Source organism: Mobula hypostoma, chromosome 3, assembly GCF_963921235.1.
Source record: "Mobula hypostoma chromosome 3, sMobHyp1.1, whole genome shotgun sequence".
In the NCBI taxonomy this organism is placed as follows: domain Eukaryota; kingdom Metazoa; phylum Chordata; class Chondrichthyes; order Myliobatiformes; family Myliobatidae; genus Mobula; species Mobula hypostoma.
In genome coordinates, this window is record NC_086099.1 from 131,948,767 (window position 1) to 131,967,651 (window position 18,885).

At 41.7% G+C, this 18,885-nt stretch overlaps 1 protein-coding gene across 3 annotated transcripts in view; it reads left to right on the forward strand.

Annotated features, from left to right (window-relative positions):
• The window catches only part of macc1 (MET transcriptional regulator MACC1), a 60,272-nt gene that overhangs the window by 26,318 nt on the left and 15,069 nt on the right, over positions 1 to 18,885 (forward strand). For all 3 annotated transcript variants that reach the window (XM_063043750.1, XM_063043748.1, XM_063043749.1), the window contains exons 2-4: positions 15,505 to 15,622; positions 15,950 to 16,060; positions 16,773 to 18,835. In XM_063043750.1, coding sequence (XP_062899820.1) covers positions 15,961 to 16,060; positions 16,773 to 18,835 — 2,163 coding nt within the window. In that variant the 5' untranslated portion in view covers positions 15,505 to 15,622; positions 15,950 to 15,960. The remainder of the gene's footprint in view (positions 1 to 15,504; positions 15,623 to 15,949; positions 16,061 to 16,772; positions 18,836 to 18,885) is intronic.

Genomic DNA, 18,885 nt, shown 5'->3' on the forward strand with positions numbered 1-18,885 from the left:
GTATGGGACAAACCAATTTATCCCAATATATGGGATGTCCTGGCTGATAATGGGATTGTTGGCAACCCTAGCTGCAGACTCTGTTGAGATCATAACTTAGACTTAATTGTTTGCTAGGCTTATAGGGATGATTTTAGGGGTATAGAGGAGAGTTAGGTTAAAGTTTAGGAACAGGGATGTGGGGAAGGTAGAGGTTAGGCCAGAGTCTAGGCCTCCACTTTGCACTCCACATTAGAAAGCCAGCGATGTAGACGTATGGCAAAGGACATCCATAGGTGGATGTCGGGCTGGCAAGTGCTGTGGACAGAGAACAGCGAGGACGAGGGCTGGTCAGTGAGACCCCCTGGTTGGTGGGTCCAGGGATGAGTGGTCCAGGCGGGCAGAAGGCATAAGGGACGTAACCACCTAGGTGTGCAAGTGGGCGAGTCAGGTGTTTGAGGTCTGGAGTTTTGGGTCCTTGGGCTCATTAAAATTGAAGACGAAGGTTGATCAGAAGTCCGGAAGTTGATGGCCAAAGCCTTGTGTCCACAGGTCCACTGGGGAAGTCAGAGGCCCGATGACTACAAGTCTGCTGGAGGCAGCCTGTCCTCGTGTTGAAGGACAGTCTGTGTGCATCAGTGGGCAGGAGGAAGGAAAGGGGCTTGTTTTGTTGTTTAATTGTTGTGTGTGTTGTTTTGCTGAAAATTGTGGGCTTGCTATGTTGGTGCCAGAATGTGTGATGGCACTTGCAGACTGCTGCCAGCACATCCTTGGGTTGTATTGCGAATGCAAACAACACACCTCACTGTATGTTTTGATGTATAGTACAAGTGATAAATCTGAATCTTGATCGTTATAAATGGAACTAGTTAAGAGGAGACATGGCAGACAGCAAATGCGGATGCTCCCAACACAATCATGGTGCACATTTTGTAATGCATATTTTGGAAATCAAACAAAATAATTTTAGGCAGTATTAGTGTTTTCCTTCCATTGCTAGTATTAGTACTTTAACTAAATTTTGGCTTGGAGAGAAACAAGTGATGCAGAACATTAAAGCTTTGAAACATTACTGTAGCAGTTCTAATGTGTATGAGTTTTTTGAGTAAAGGCGTTTGAAATGTGTATCAAAATACTTGTTCTTTTAATTGTATTGTGCACTTACCTCTTTGCTGGGACAAAAACAAAAGTCATAATTGGTGTTGTTATGATTCTCAGTTTCAAGTTTAATTATCATTCAACCATGCATAAATACCCATGAATACAGCCAGGTGAAACAGTGTTACTCCACGGACAAGGAGCAAAACACAGTACCAACACAAGGCACATGTTTATTATGATTATGAGGACATGCAGTCCCCTTTTATTGTCATTTAGTAATGAATGCATTAAGAAATGATAAAAATGTTTTTCCAGAATGATATCACGAAAACACATGTCAAACCAACTTAAAAACTAACAAAAACCACATAATTATGACATATAGTTACAACAGTGCAAAACAATACCGTAATTTGATAAGAACAGACCATGGCACAGTAGAAGTCTCAGAGTCTCTCAAAGTCCCATCATCTCACGCAGACGGTAAACCTCCAGCGCCGCCAACTTGCCGATGCAGCATCCCGGAAGCATCCGACCACAGTTCGACTCCGAGTCCGTCCGAAAAACTCCAAGCATCCGACCACCTCCTGACACCAATGCACAGAGCACCATCTCTGCCGAGCGTTTCGACCCCGGCCCCGGCAACAGGCGATACACAAAGCCGAGGATTTGGGGCCTACGTCTCCGGAGATTCTCGATCACGCAGTAGCAGTGGCAGCGAAGCAGGCATTTCAGAAGTTGCTCCAGATGTTCCTCTGCGCTTTCACGGCTGTCCCCATCAAATCCGGATTGATGCACGTTCATTCGGAACGTTCATTCGGGATGGCCGTGCGCGCTGCGTCGCGCCACCGTCTTCTCCTTCCTCCCACATATAGCACAATAAGATGTCGGTAAAATGCAGTCACACATAAACAAAATTGAAATCCCAAGTCCTTGAGTCCATAAATGTTGCAACAGTCTACAGCCAGAGAGAGCAGCATTGACTCCAGCATGCCGGTGGAATGCACCAACTCTGCCTCAGGCTCTCCTGGGCAGCTGTAAACAGGCGACACCAAGGCTTGAGGCCTAGTCCTCACGACTACTACAGATCCCCTGCCGTCTGCCAATCTCCTCGAGCTTTAAAGAAAGCAACCTCAATTCTTTGATTTCTCCCCATAATGGAGGCCCTGATTGATTGTAAATAGGAAATTTACTCAGATGAAAACTTTTCCAAGATCACTTTCTCCTTCCTAAATTGTGATGCAAAGAATGGTCCCACTGAACCAGACATCCCACCTCTCTTGGAACTTCCGGGAGTCTCCCGCATATGAATAGTGGCTCCCTGATGCCCACAAATTATATACAATATCACAGAAATCAATTTTTTTGAGAGCGAGCGAGAGAAAAGCAAGAGAGTGCGAGAGCGACCACGAGAGAGAGCGCACGCGAGAGAAAGCAAGCGAGAGCATGTGAGTGAGAGCGAGCGAGAGAAAGCGAGCAAGAGCGAGAGGGAGAGAAAGCGAGCGAGAAGGCAGGCGAGAGCGCGCCATGGCAGAGTGTTCCAAAAAAAAAATAAAACGTACATCACTCGGACCCCAGACTACACTAAAGTGTACCCCTGCCTAATAGGGGTCAAAATAATGACAGTGTTGCTCGCTGCACTGTTTGCAACAGTGACTTTTCTATTGCCCATGGTGTGTTAAGACTGTAAAAGACAAGTTGAGGTGAATTTAACAGGTGTCATTCGTTCATTAGCATAGCTAACATTATTTAAACTAGCTGGCCAGCTGCTAAGGAGCTACTCTATTGCAGACATCCCACCTCTCCCGGAAGTCTCCCGCAAATTGATGGTGCTACCTCCCTGAGATGAGTGTTTGCAGGGTGGGATGTCTGCTGAACTAAATGACTGATTGACTTAGTTTAGCAGGACAGCTATGTTATTTTATTCAATTTCCTATACTTAATTGTGTATCTTTTTGAAGTGCTTTATCATCTTGCTACAGTAATTTTGAAAATCTTTAAATGTGCAGTATGTGATTGCTCTGTTCCCCACTTTGATCAAAATAATGTCATGTAAATTTTGAATACATTTGAAACAGAAGGTCAGGCAGCACCTGTGGAAACAGAATCAATAGTTAATTTCAGGATCAAGACAGTTTGTCTTCAGCCTGAAATATAAACTGATCACCTGTTTCCCTGAAATACCCAGCAGTTCAGTGCAGTATTCATGAAGCTAAAATTTACTGGGAAATATAGGCACTTAGTGCCATCTGTAATTATTTCTCTGCACAACTACACTCAAGAACAGAATTTTCATGTAAATATTGCCGCCGCCTTTTCAATGAGTGTGCTGTGTTCCGTAGATTCTGTATGAAGTTTAACTACATAATCCATTTGCTGCAATAGCTTTTTTTTAGTGTACTGAACCTCTGCTACTTTATATCAGGCTTAGCATCAGAAAAGTTTATCAGTTCCATACTTCTGAATATCCGGGAATGAGGCCATGGCTTAAAGGTTCTGCCGGAGATTATTGAGTGTTTTATGGCCAGGACTTGTGTGCATGTGTGTGCTGGACATGTGATACCATCAGATCGCTCCAAGTCCCACCTCTCAGGAACTTGTACCTATAGATGGGGAAGGAATTGATCTATAAGACAGCTACACATGTTAGAATCTGATGTCTGTGGTTTGCCATACAGAAAGTTATGGCTTGTAACATCTGCAAAATTTGAATGAATTTTTGTTTGTCTTGGGTTATTCATAGACTTTTTTAAAAATGTGATCTTCATACCATGCCAGTGGCAATCTTTCTGCATATTTATCCCCATTTAAAAAGTTATATAGTTTACCCCAAATATCTGCTAAATATATAGCAATTATTTAGTTTTAAGATTCCTTTCTGTAACCAGCCGTTAGTCTCTGCATGGAGCAAAATGTTTGGAGACTATGAAGTGACAATATATAAAAGTAAAAATATTAGTCATGATTTTTCTTTGTAATTTGAGTATTTAATGGTAAATTAGAACTAGTAAAAATCATTGGATGAATATGATTAAAAGTGCAGAAAAGTGGTAGCATAAGTTTTGCTTGAGTGTTTAATCTAGTTGAATTTTCTTTTATTTATGAGAATATATCAACTGTAAGGATTTCTGATGAGCTGAACAACTCTGAGTATTACAATTTTTGGCTTGTTATTCAAAAGTAAGCCATAACACCACAGGCTGAAAGGCTTAGTGGAAAAATACCATTGTTATTTTGCAGCTGGCTAACAGGAGGTCCAAGATAACACAGCAGAAGGTTCTAAAGTGCAACTGTACATAATTTTAATAATCTAGCAGACCCTTCTCCAGGAACACTTCTATACTTGTAGAGAGAAAATGCATTTCAACATCCAAGTGAATCTTTAACGGTTTCAAATGCCCTTGTACTTAAATTGCATGATTGTTTGATTACTCAACTGTTGAATTGAACGGGTGCAGACTCTTTTAAATTTCTGCTCCTTGGGCTTAAAAACAACATGAGTAGACAATGCTATCAGCTATATCTTTGTGCATTGTGTTGCACATTGACCAGTTAGTCAGAGCAAACAGGCTTCCAATGTCTTGCATGCATGGAACTTGGAATGTGTTTTATGTCTAGGAAATGGATAAATGGTCAGTGAAGGTGGGGCGGGGGGGGCGGGGGGAGATAAAAAGGTAAAGCATATTGAGCAAAGTCAGAATCAGGTTTATTATCACTGACCTATGTTCTGAAATTTATTGTTTTGCGGCAGGTAATATAGTGCAATACTTAAAACTATTGTGTTACAGTAAAAATAGTGCAAAAGAGGAATAGTGATGTAGTGTTCATGAATTCATGGATTGTTCAGAAATCTAATGGTGGGAGTGGGTGGCGGGGTGGTGGGGCTGAGGCTGTTCCAAAAATATTGAGTGTTCATCTTTAGGCTCCTGTAACTCCTCCTTAATGGTACTAAGATGAAGAGAACATGTCTCAGATGGTGAGGGTCCTGAATGATGGACGTTACTTCTTGAGGCACTGCCTTTTGGAGATATCCTGGGTATGGGGAGGCTTGTGCCCATTATGTAACTAGCTGAGACTAAAACCCTCTACAGCAGGGGTTTCCATCCTTTATTATGCCTTTGACCATTACCATTAAGCAAGGGGTCCGTGGACCCCAGGATAGGAACCTCTGCTCTACGGCCTCTTCCGATTTCTGTGCGTGGAAGCTACCACACCAGGTGGTGATGTAACTGAGTTAGAATGCTCTCCGTGGTACGTCTGTAGAAATTTGTTGGAGTCTTTGACATACCAAATCTCCTCAAATACATAATGAAGTATAGTCACTAACATGCCTTCTGGATTGCATCATTCTGCTTGATCCAGGATTGATCCTCTCAGATGTTGACACCAAGGAACTTAAAGCTGCTCGCCCTTTTCACTACTGACTCCTCAATGAGGACTGCTGTGTGTTTTCATGACTTTCTCTTTCTGAAGCCCACAATCAGTCTTTCGGTCTTGATGGCATTGAATACAAGGCTATTACTGCAATGCCACCCACACAGCCGATCTATGTCACTCCTGTACACTTCCAGATCACCATCTGAGATTCGGCCAGCCACAGTTGTGTCATTGCTGAATTTATAGATGGCATTTGGGCTATGTCTAGCCGCACAGCCATGAGTATAGAGAGTTGAGCAGTGGGCCAACTATACATCCTTGAGTTGTACGTGTATTGAATGAGGAACTTAATGTTTTTAACTGGCAGGAAGAATATGTGAGAAAGGTGGTGTATGAAACAAAAATTATGGTGGTTAGACCAGAAAAGTTGCAGCTAGATAAGAAGTGTTAGAGATCAGGCAAATGTTGAGTTTAAAAGGATAGGAGAAATCAGAAACATACATCAAAGTTGCTGGTGAACGCAGCAGGCCAGGCAGCATCTATAGGAAGAGGCGCAGTCGACGTTTCAGGCCGAGACCCTTCGTCAGGACTAACTGAAGGAAGAGTGAGTCCTTCAGTTAGTCCTGACGAAGGGTCTCGGCCTGAAACGTCGACTGCGCCTCTTCCTATAGATGCTGCCTGGCCTGCTGCGTTCACCAGCAACTTTGATGTATGTTGCTTGAATTTCCAGCATCTGCAGAATTCCTGTTGTTTGCGGAGAAATCAGAATGCTGGAATTGAATCCTGAGGCTACCAACTATGAACAAAGGTTACCGTGGAATTGTGTTGAAGCAGCATCATTCAAAAGCAAGACAAAAGATCAAGTGAACTCATTGCTTTACTTGGAACGACTGTTGGGTTCCCAGTATTAGAAGATTAGAAAATTGTTGACAAGAACATGCCCTTTGGCCCAACAAAGCTTGCCAAATTCCTATTCACATAGTGTGTTGAAATAACTATCAAGTTTAAATTTGAAAGTCTTTAAGGTACTACTCTCAACAGCACAACTAGGTAGTTTGTTCCATGTGTCCACCCACAACTTGCTGTGTAAAGAAATGCTTCCTGATGTCTGTCTGAAATCTCTCTTTAACCAGTCTCCACCTATGGCCCCAAGATCTTGTTGATGGATTTATTTTGAAGTAGCTGCTAGCATCCTCGTTACTTGTACCCCTAATGATTTTGAACACTTCTATCATGTCTCCTCTCATTTTATGTCTACTTGGGTTAAAAAGGTTTAATCTTTCTTCATAGCTTGTACTCTGTAGACCTGGAATGACTCTAGTCTTCCTGCTCTGAACTCTCTCCAGTGCCTTTACATCCCTCATGAAATACGGAGACCAAAGTTGTACACAGTATCAAGGTGTGTCCTCACAAGTGCATTATTCAGCTTGAGGAGAATGTCTGTAAACTTGAACTCCAGTGAGGGCATTATATGGTCCAACCATTCTATTGGTCTTCCTAATTGCTTGTTTGCATTGTTTAGATGTTGAAAGTGATGAGATTGCCGGGACACCTAAATCCTTCTCATACAGTGAACTGTCCAACTCAATACCCCCAATTGTATATTTATATCTAATATTTCTACTTCCCATATGTAATACTCTACATTTACTTTGAATTTCATCTGCCATTTATCTGCCCGAATCTGGATTTTGTTTAGATCTAACTGTATTGTTTCTGCTGCCTGAATGTTATCAGCCCATTCCCCCAATTTTGCAACCTTTACTGACTTATTTGTTATGAGTTTATCCAAATAATTAATGCAGATTAAAAACAGCAGCGGCCCTAGAACTGCGGAGCCCGACTTATAACATCTTCTAGGTGTGAAAATGATCCTCTCACCATAACTGGTTTTCTGTTTTTGAGCCGAATCTGCACCATTTGTACTCCTTATCCGGAATCCCTACCTCCTGTAATTTGATTATTAAACTCTTGTAGGATTCCTTGTCAAAAGCCTTTTGAAAGTCCAAGTAAATGATATCAACCGCTCTTACTGTTTTTATGCATTTTAGTTGCCTCCTCATGGAACTCTAGCATATTGATAAAACATGATTTCCCCTTTCTGATCCCGTGCTGGCATTCTGCTAACATGCCTGTTCTTATCAACTGCTTTTCCATCTCATTCTTTATTAATGTTTCCATTATCTTACCTACAATACAGGTTTCCCCTGCAATCCGAAGGTAGAGCGTTCCTGTGAAATGGTTCGTAAGCCGAAATGTCGTAAAGCGAAGAAGCAATTACCATTTACTTATATGGGAAAATTTTGTGAGCGTTCGCAGACCCAGAAATAACCTACCAAATCATGCCAAATAACACATAAAACCTAAAATAACAGTAACATATGGTAAAAGCAGGAATGATATGATAAATACACAGCCTATATAAAGTAGGAATACTTTTCCACAATCATTACTGAAGTGTTCTCCATAGCGAAAATCTCACGCAAGCGCCATCGGCAGAAAATGTCACGCAAGCGCTCTCGGCAAAAACACTCTCTCCAGCAACCTTTAAGCTATGAAGCTGCCAAATCATACCAAATAACATGTAAAAATACACAGCCAGTATAAAGTAGAAATAATGTATGTACAGTATAGTATCACTTATGGGAATCGGGACAGCGCCGAGCACACTGATGACGGTGTGTTAGACAAAGTTGTTGGAGTTTGGGTGGTGCAGTAGCCCCTCACCCTCCAGGCCGTTGAGCGATACATTGCTGCGAAGAACGCAGGGGTCCAGCGGTAGCTGGGAGGAACACAGCACATCTTTAAGAAAAAAGCCAAAACAAACATGCTAATTAATTAGGTGCCGCCCGTAATTGTCGGCCCAGATCAGTGCCAATATCTGATTGCGTCGTCTATGATCTGGGCCGACAATTACGTGTCAGCGGCACCTAATTAATTAGCATGTTTATTTCGGCTTTTTTCTTAAAGATGTGCTGTGTGCCTCCCAGCTACTTTTGCATTCTCCGTGAATCGGTATCTGTCCGTGGCCTGGGGGTTGGGGTGGTGGGACACTGGGGTGTCATCTCGTTGCCTGTTTCCATTAGAACAGGCAACTCATCTCCTATGACTGCCCGCCTCGATGTCGAAGGTCGAGGTTTGTCGTCTGCTGTGGCTGATATGGAAGGCTTGCTTGACTGCTGAGCCTCGCGTATTTTTCTATCACACAGTTCTTTAATAAGGACTCAGACCCACCTGTAAATATCTCCTAAACCGACGTACCCTTTCAAAATTAAAGTCGTACTTTATCATTACTCATTTGGTTTCGATTGTTAGCCTTTTTTCTTCCAATTGCATCAGCTCTTCATCTGTCAGTTCTTGGTGATGGGATGCCAAAACCTCTTCAACAACATCTTCGTCAACTTCCACAAGCCAGACTCACGTTGTCCTTACTTCGTTCACCACGATCAAATCGCTTAATTATGTCTAGTATTACCCTAAGTGTAACACCCTTATGAGCTCTTTCAGGCTTTTCCGATACCATAGAACTCATCTCGCAAACAGCTGCTCATAGGCTCGTGTTTAAGCAATGCCGGCGAGAATCCAGGGGAGAGCGTCTGCTCGGGGCACGTTGCCTTTTATCGTGTGCTGAATTTTTTTTTTCGTAACAGTGAAAACACCTTCTGAAAGCGAAAATAGGGTACTAATGTAGGTCTTTCGTAACAGTGAGGTTTCGTAAAGCGAACGTTCGAAAAGCGGGGGACACTGTACACATTAAGCTTACTGGTCTATAGTTACCAGAGTCAGTGTGGCCACCCTTCTTGTATCCTGGGAAAATGCTAGCCCATTTCCAGTCCTTTGAGATTGCACCAGTCTTCACTGACTTTTGAAAAATACAAGTTATGAGTTTGTATATATAATCAGAGACCTTTTTGAAGAACCTTGGATATATAGAAACATAGAAACATAGAAAATAGGTGCAGGAGTAGGCCATTCGGCCCTTCGAGCCTGCACCGCCATTTATTATGATCATGGCTGATCATCCAACTCAGAACCCCGCCCCAGCCTTCCCTCCATACCCCCTGACCCCTGTAGCCACAAGGGCCATATCTAACTCCCTCTTAAACATAGCCAATGAACTGGCCTCAACAGTTTGCTGTGGCAGAGAATTCCACAGATTCACCACTCTCTGTGTGAAGAAGTTTTTCATAATCTCGGTCCTAAAAGGCTTCCCCTCTATCCTCAAACTGTGACCCCTCGTTCTGGACTTCCCCAACATCGGGAACAATCTTCCTGCATCTAGCCTGTCCAATCCCTTTAGGATCTTATACGTTTCAATCAGATCCCCCCTCAATCTTCTAAATTCCAACGAGTACAAGCCCAGTTCATCCAGTCTTTCTTCATATGAAAGTCCTGCCATCCCAGGAATCAATCTGGTGAACCTTCTTTGTACTCCCTCTATGGCAAAGATGTCTTTCCGCAGATTAGGGGACCAAAACTGCACACAATACTCCAGGTGTGGTCTCACCAAGGCCTTGTACAACTGCAGTAGTACCTCCCTGCTCCTGTACTCGAATCCTCTCGCTATAAATGCCAGCATACCATTCGCCTTTTTCACCGCCTGCTGTACCTGCATGCCCACTTTCAATGACTGGTGTATAATGACACCCAGGTCTCGTTGCACCTCCCCTTTTCCTAATCGGCCACCATTCAGATAATAATCTGTTTTCCTATTTTTGCCACCAAAGTGGATAACTTCACATTTATCCACATTAAATTGCATCTGCCATGAGTTTGCCCACTCACCCAACCTATCCAAGTCACCCTGCATCCTCTTAGCATCCTCCTCACTGCTAACACTGCCACCCAGCTTCGTGTCATCCGCAAACTTGGAGATGCTGCATTTAATTCCCTCATCCAAGTCATTAATATATATTGTAAACAACTGGGGTCCCAGCACTGAGCCTTGCGGTACCCCACTAGTCACTGCCTGCCATTCTGAAAAGGTCCCGTTTATTCCCACTCTTTGCTTCCTGTCTGCTAACCAATTCTCCACCCAAATGTTGTGTGGCCCTGGAGATTTATTAACTTTTAGCCTTTTCAGCTGAAGCAGAACCTCACTCACTATGGTTGGAAATGAATGTTCTGAACCATGTCATCTTTGAATTAAATAGAAGCATTGAAACAAAGTTCTGGAAACAGCCTTTGAGGGTCTGAGGCAGAAGACTAAAATTTTGGCAAGATTGACGAAAAATTGGTTTTGGTTATAGTGATATGAAACTGAAGAAGATCACAGTGCATTCACAATATGATGCCAGTACCACAGAAGTATTTTTAAAGACGTGGTGCATAATGGCAAAATCTAAATTCTAATATTTCCATTCATGGAGGAGAACAGCTTAGAAACATAGAAAACCTACAGCACAATACAGGCCCTTCAGCCCACAAAGTTATGCCGAACATGTCCCTACCTTAGAAATTACTAGGCTTACCTACAGCCCTCTATTTTTAGAAGCTCCATGTACCTATCTAAAAGTCTCTTAAAAGACCCTATCATATCCGCCTCCACCACCGTTGCCAGTAGCCCATTCCACGCGCTCACCTCTCTGAGTAAAAAAAATTACCCCTGACGTCTCCTCTGTACCTACTCCCCAGCACCTTAAACCTGTGAGCTCTTATGACAATCATTTCAGCCCTGGGGAAAAAGGCCTCTGACTATCCACATGATCAATGCCTCTCATCATCTTATACACCTCTATCAGGTCACCTCTCATCCTCCGTCGCTCCAAGGAGAAAAGGTCGAGTTCACTCAACCTATTCTCATAAGGCATGCTCCCTAATCCAGGCAATATCCTTGTAAATCTCCTCTGCACACTTTCTATGGCTTCCACATCCTATCTGTAGTGAGGCGACCAGAACTGAGCACAGTACTCCAGGTGGGGTCTGACCAGGATCCTATTGATGAAAGCCAATACACCATACGCTGCCTTAACCACAGAGTCAACCTGTGCAGCTGCTTTGAGAGTCCTATGGATTCGGACCCCAAGATCCCTCTGATCCTCCATGCTGCCAAGAGTGTCACCATTAATACTATATTCTGCCATCATATTTGACCATGCTTAAAGAAGAATCAAGTATGTGCAATTTACATGGGATTCAAAGTTGTACTGAAGAACACTGGGGAAAGAAAGGCTTCAGAGGTGATAAGCCAAAGGATTTTAACAAAAAAATGATGAGGGCAGGTTTTGAAGGGGAATCTGAGAGCACAGCTCAGGGAGAGGCACAAAGTAGAGTTCAGGATTTGCTTGAAAGGGGTCTTAATTATCTATATCTCATTTCTCTAAGCTTCCACCTTTCTTGAATCTCGGGCTCTTGTAGTCCTCATGCCCTTTACTTAATTCTGTTCATCTTGTTACTTTATATACGTTATTGTGACCAAACTGGAATCAAGCATGAAAGGTAATTGCAGTGAGGGAAGTCAACTGCAAAAAGCCACAAATATCTGAATGACGTTGCAAGTCTTTCCATGTATTTATTTCAACATCACGCATGCAGCCCTTATTTTTCCAATTAGTCACACTTACTGAAGCTTAAAGGTGAAATCAAGTGGCTTCAATGCTTGCACCAAAAAATAAGAAACAAACTACACAACAGATTGATGAAGAGAAGTGAACTAAGAGATTACCAGTATGGCTTTTTCTTGAACACAAGATATGCTAGTATTATTTGTTGATATTCAGTATAATGGACATCAATATGTGTTTCCATGCTGAGTTTTTTAAAATTTTATTCAAGTCCATCCAAGCCATTAAACCTCTGCCACAATGATTCCTCTACTTTATATATCATTGAGGAAGCCCTGGTATTTAAGGAATGTTTCTCTTTAGTGCTTAGGAGGGCATTCATATTACAAAGGAGGGGATTTTGGCAGCCTTACAGTAAATTAAGGTGGATAATCTTCAAGCCTGACTGTGTGCATTTTTAGATTTTTGTGGGAGGGTAAAGAAGAAAGTGTAGGCCTTTGGAGATATTTGCTTCATTGTTAGCCACTGGTCAAGTTTCTGAAGACCTGAAGATAGTTAAGGTTGTTCTGTTGTATATGATGGGCAGAAAGGACAAGCCATAAGCCATAGGAGCAGAATTAGACCCATCGAATTTGCTCCTCCATTGCATCCTTGTTTTTTTTTTAAATTCCCCTTGACTCCATTCTCCTGCCTTCTCCTCGTAACATTTGCTGCCCTTACCAGTCAAGAACCTATCAGCCCCCACTTTAAATATATCTAATGACTTGACCTGCACAGCCGTCTGTGGTAATGAATTCCATAGATTCATCACCTTCTGATTAAAGAAATTTCTTATCCTATTCAGTAGGATTCAATCACATTCTCCACACCCCCCCATTCCTCTAAACTCCAGTGAGTACTGCCCTTGAGCCATCAAACACTCCTCATTCGTTAACCCTTTAATTTATGGAATCATTCTCATGAACTCCCTTTGAATTCTCTCCAATGCTAGCACATTCTTTCTTCAATAGGGGACCCAAAACTGACTTCCTTCAGACTCCGTACTTCCTCACCACCACCTGCCTTTCCACCATTTTTTGTCCTGTCTGCAAATTGGCCATAAAGCAATTAATTCCACCATCTAAGTCATTGACCTATAACATGAAAAGCAGCGGCCCCAACACCAACTCCTACCGAACACCACTAGTCACTGACAGCCAACCAGAAAAGTCTCTCTTTATTCCCACTCTCTTGCTTCCTGCCAGTCAGCCGATGTTCTATTCATGCTAGTATCTTTCCTGTAATAACAGTGGCTATCACCTTGTTTATCAGCCTCATGTTCTGCACCTTGTCAAAGGCCATCTGAAAATCCCAGTAAACAACATCCACTGACTCTACTTTGTCTATCCTGTCTGTTATTACCTCAAAGAATTCCAATAGATTTGTCAGGCAAGATTTCCCCTTAAGATAATTATGACTGTTTTATTTTATCATGTGCGTCCAAGTACCCCAAAACATCGTCCTTAATAATGGACTCCAACATCTTACCAACCACTGAACTTCTGTCCATTAGATTTGGGTTCCCCTACCATAGGAGAAAATTTCCATCTGTCTGATCTATGACAATATAAGGTCATCGCTTATTCTGTTATGTTCCAAAAGAATAACGACCTAGCCTGGAATGAGTTGCCGGAGGAAGGGGTTGAGGCGGGTACAATAGTATAATTTCAAAAGCACTTGGATAGGTACATGAGGGATAAGGCATAGACAGATGTGGGCTGAATACAGGAAACTTGGGCTAGCTGGGTGGGCTTCATAGTTGGCCTAGACTTGTTGGGCCAAAGGGCCTGTATCTGTACTGTATGCTGATGACTATTATCACATGCTTGTGGATGAAACCCACCCTGTATGAAGCATCATCATAAGCACAGAAAAAGGGCCCCTTAGATGGCTGTCTAAATGCCAACCATCAAGCATACAATAAGACCCTAAAACTTAGAAGTGAAATTAGGCTATTTGGATCATCAAGTCCACTTCGCCATGCGCTTGTTTCTGATTTTAAATCCTCTCAACCCCATTCTACTGCCTTCTTCCTGAAACTTTTTAACATCCTTACTAATGAAGAACCTTTCACTCTCGCGTTGCCTCCACAGCAATGAATATGTCTGTCAAAGGTCTAGCAATCCTCTCTTGCCTCCATCAGTTTCTTGGGTGAAAGCAACAATGGAAAGCAGAGGGTGGTTTCAGGTGGAGCAAGTTCTTCCTGGTAACCAGTGGTGTTCTGCAGAGATTTGTTCTGGGACCTGTGCAGTTTGTAATTTTATAAATGACGTGGATGAGGAAGTAGAAGGGTAAAATCTTGGAATCCACATCCACTGATCCCTCAAAGTTGCTGTGGAAGGTGATAGGGTTGTGAAGAACGTGTATGGGGTGTTAAGGCTGATTTATACTTGTGCGTACTAGCTTGCGCCGTAGCCTATGCAAGTGGGCTACGCCGTTATGAGCATTTATACTTGTGCATTGGTGTGTCTGCGTTGCTGTGCAATTCGGGCACGTCACGCATGTGTATTCACCTGCCTGTGCGAGGCTTCATGGTCATGGTAGACTTTCTCGGGGTAAACAAGCTTAAAGTGAGCATCTTTTTTCGTAAAAGTGAAATGTGTCCTCCATAATTTCGGTGGTCTGTAAAGCTTTATGGAAAGCATTTCAGCCAGAGTTCCTTCCCTGCCCTTCAGTCGCCCAATGGGAAGCTATTGCAGTGTAGGAGGAAATGCGATGCTACCAAACGGACCAATCACAGTTGTTGCAGTCTGCGTTGCCTTGATGCATAGTTACATTTTGGGAGAGGTGCATATCAGGCTACGGTGTAGGGATCTGCGTAGGCACTGCGTAGGGTTCGCAGCTGCGTCGTACCTATGGCGTCGATTTGACGCACAAGTATAAATCACTCTTCCTTCAGTCAGTCCTGACGAAGGGTCTCGGCCTGAAACGTCGACTGCACCTCTTCCTAGACATGCTGCCTGGCCTGCTGCATTCACCAGCAATTTTTATGTGTGTTGCTGTGTTTAGTCTGGTTGCCTCATTATAGGAAGGTTGTGGAAGTTATGGAGAGTGACATACTAGATATGGAGGCTTGTGGTGTGATACGTAAAGACAAGGGAGACTCTATCTCTGTTATAAGTTTGGGGTAAGGGCAGATGTGTGGTGAATGGAGGCGAGGGCAGCTTCAATGGGGGAAAACCGTATTCTTTGGGGGAGGGGGAAGAAGAACATCTCTGAAATGGAAAGCTTTATTCTGAGAACGGGTGTGGTGGAAAAAGGGACTGAGAGACAGGAATAGCATTTTTACGAGTGACAGAGTGGGAAGAGGTTATAGTCATTTCCACAAATGAATGAATAAATGGAGTGTATATTATATACAGCCTAATGTGTTTGTTTAATTTTTTTTTAAGTTTGTTTTTAGTTTATTAAAAAGCAGAGTTTTTCCATATGGATGTGTTGTGTACTTAAAATATTTAATAAAATATCATAAAATGATCAAACAGATCTTGTGTCTGCTCTGTAGGTAACTTAAGTCCAAGACTGTAATGAGTGGAAAAGCCAGAAGATCATTAGCTGCCCTGTTTCCGTGCCCAGTCGTTCATTCACAGCTATCTTGACTTGCTGCGCAGCAGATAGATTTGGTGAGGTCATGTTTTAATCTCTGGTATAAATACTGGTACATGCAGAATTCAGAAGTTATGCCATTTTGTTCCAGCTGTTTGCTCATGTACTTAACAGATACGTTAATATTGTGTGAATCATCATGTGAGTCAGTTTAATTGATCTCTAATGGTATGGTTTGAAATTTTTGACTGTTTTCATTAAAAAGAGTAACTTAACAGCAAATTTGTTATACTAAAAGTAGGTTGTCCTGTTAAAGATATTTTCAGGAATATAAAACATTTGGCTAAATATCCATTTTTTTCTATTACAATAAAAATGCTTATTAGTTTACCCTTTGTTAACAGAACCAATCAAAATGGCTGTCAGAACACATTCTCCTAGACATACACGCAGTAAGTCTGAAGGAACGCTAATTGACCTGGATGAGAGCCCGTCAACTCGCATGTTTGTAAAAGGTACTGAAACAATTACACTATATGATAAATTATTAATGTAGTTCTGGTTTACCTCTGGAGTTATATATATATGTCTGTGTGTGTGTGTGTGTGTGTGTATGTATGTGTGTGTATATATATATATATATATATATATATATATATATATAAAAAAATTAATTGATTCATTTTCTGTTGATTAAATATCTAGCTGCAGAAAGTTAAATTCCTGCTTTTTTTAATTATCAGGGGCAATGCATACCAACCTGGTAGTGGGATGTCCTTATGTGTTTGGTTTTTCTCCCCAACATCTCAGGATCTGCCCAAATGCTGATTTTATTTTTGTTACCCTCTCTAGGACTTGGGCAGATGCTGATGACAGTCTTGCTGCAGCCTGAGATTGATGGTCCCATCACTGGTGAACCATCGCCAAATTTAGTGGTGATCTGCAGCTCCCTAATCTAAGTAAGGAGTAGGACTCTATTTTCTTTTGATAGGTACTCCGATTACAATGTATGGTCTATTCATCCTGATAGATCAGGGCGGTTAAGTTTCTGTACCCTGGGCAAGAATCCAAATACCCTTTTTGTAATAAAGAATTGGGAGTTTGTGGGTGTTTTTTTTAAATAAATGATTGTCTTGTTTGCATTCATATTTTTCTTTTGGCATCTGACACTTTATTACTTATTCATGTTTTTCTTCTACATTTTATTTCCAACCTTATCCTCTGTAGAAAATAACAATCTTCTAGGAATTTCAAAAGGACAAGAATCTAATCTACTACAAGACTGGGATTTGCTAGTATTTGACCAGCCTAACCATGCTGTTACTCAGAGCACAAATCCTTTTTGGAATGGTCTGTCAGGATCAAACCCATTTTTAGATGATATTGCCAAAGAAAGTGATGATAATGTCGTAAAGCCATCATCTGCATTAAATGAGAATGCACTGGGTTTTGAAAACCCAAGGACTACAGAGTCCATTTGCTCCTCAGCTGATGAATTGGATGTTGACAACCTGATCTATATTGGAAGACCATTTGCAAAGCAGCATGGAAGGTGGAAAAGTGCTTCAGATATCTTGGATTTTTCAAACAAAGAAGATGTTCCTCAGAATAATCGTCCATTAAGTGAATTTATTGCCCCAAATTTAGAATCTTTTCAAAATGATAGAGAAGCTTACAAAGCGGCATGGTTGAACCATAGACAATTAACTAGATCATGCCTTGATTTGGACATGGTGAGTCAAAATCCTGGATGGGGGCAGACTCAGGCTATTGAAACATTTATTGTCTGTAAGATAGACCATAAAGGGGGATCACTTCATTTGCCTGAATCAGATGTAAGTGTCCATGTACCTGAAGGTCATGTTCCACCTGGTGAAATCCAAGAACTGGCAATAAAGGCCTTGCTTGAACCACCTCAGTTGCTTAACAATGATTTTTGTACAACAATTGGGCCATTACTGGAGATGAAACTAAGCAATTTCAACACTAAAGGTTCTATTTCTTTAGAAATGAAGGTGACAGCCGAAGTGAAAACTGATCCGATGAGTCAAGTTATGACTGACGTTGCATGTCTTTGTAGTGATGCTAAAGAGGGCCCTTTTGAGAAGGTGCACAATATTTACATATACAAAGATGTTATGCAAGTAAAACTTGAAAAATTGAGTCCTTGTATGTATGTTGTACCAGCGGTTGAAGCAAGATGTATTCATCCTTCAGCATTGACAGTATGGGATTATCTTGACAAAATGATTACTATTGGTGTTTATGGCCCCAAACACATTCATCCAGTTTTTACTGCAGTTTGCACAATCTTTTGTCACAATGAAATCCCACAGAGACTTACAGATATGAAAAGAAACAATAAAAACTTACCACCGGTTGTTCTTCAACTTTGGGGAAAGCATCAGTTTCATTTAGAGAGACCACAAGATCTTCAAATTTCTGTTATTCCCACCGAGGCAAAGTATGAAGTACAGGAAACTGATCAGACTATGCAAGTTGATAAATCTTTGCTAACATTGGGCAAGACAATTCGAAAGCCATTCTCGTTGTCTATGTGTAAAACTGGAGAAGTTAATTCATTTCAACTTGTTATTCAGGTTAAAGGTACCAACCTCGATCTTATAACACAGTTCAGTATCCAGACACCCATGCCAACAGGCAAGTCAGGTATGAAAAGACGTTATCAAAAACGGAAAGAGTCACCAACACATAGCACTTCACATGAACCTTCACCTGTCAAGCATCCTGTATTTAAGGACAGAGAGATCAATATTATTAATTATGGAGTGGCACTGAAACCTGTGTTGAGACAACCAAAAATTGAATACTTATTGGAATATTTTAAAGGTGACACTATAGCACTTCTTGGGTTGGACAAAGTCAAAGTAATAGGTCAAACCAGGATCAAGGAATGGTATGTTGGTGTCTTGCGTGAAAAGGTTGGCCTTGTGCATTGCAAAAATGTGAAGGTGATTTCTAAGGAGCAGGTCATGGACTATTCAGAAGCGAAGGTTACAACCAAGATTCTCCTTGATCAAGTTACCATTCCTTTTAAAAGATTGACATATATGTATTCATCTGTCCGTGAAATCATCACAGAGAATATTACTAGTTGGAAGCCATTTGCTGAAGTGCTTGGATACACTGATCTCCCATTGGATATAGACCCCAGGACTCCAGTTGAGAGCGAATTGGAAAGAGTTGCATGTATACTGGAGAAATTAAAAGAAGACTGCCACGCTAGTGGTAACAAGGTAAAGAGAAAGTTTCTGCATGAAATTGTTCTGGTAAGTATTTTTAATAAGTTTGTCACTTCATTGCAGCTGGCAGCATGTTA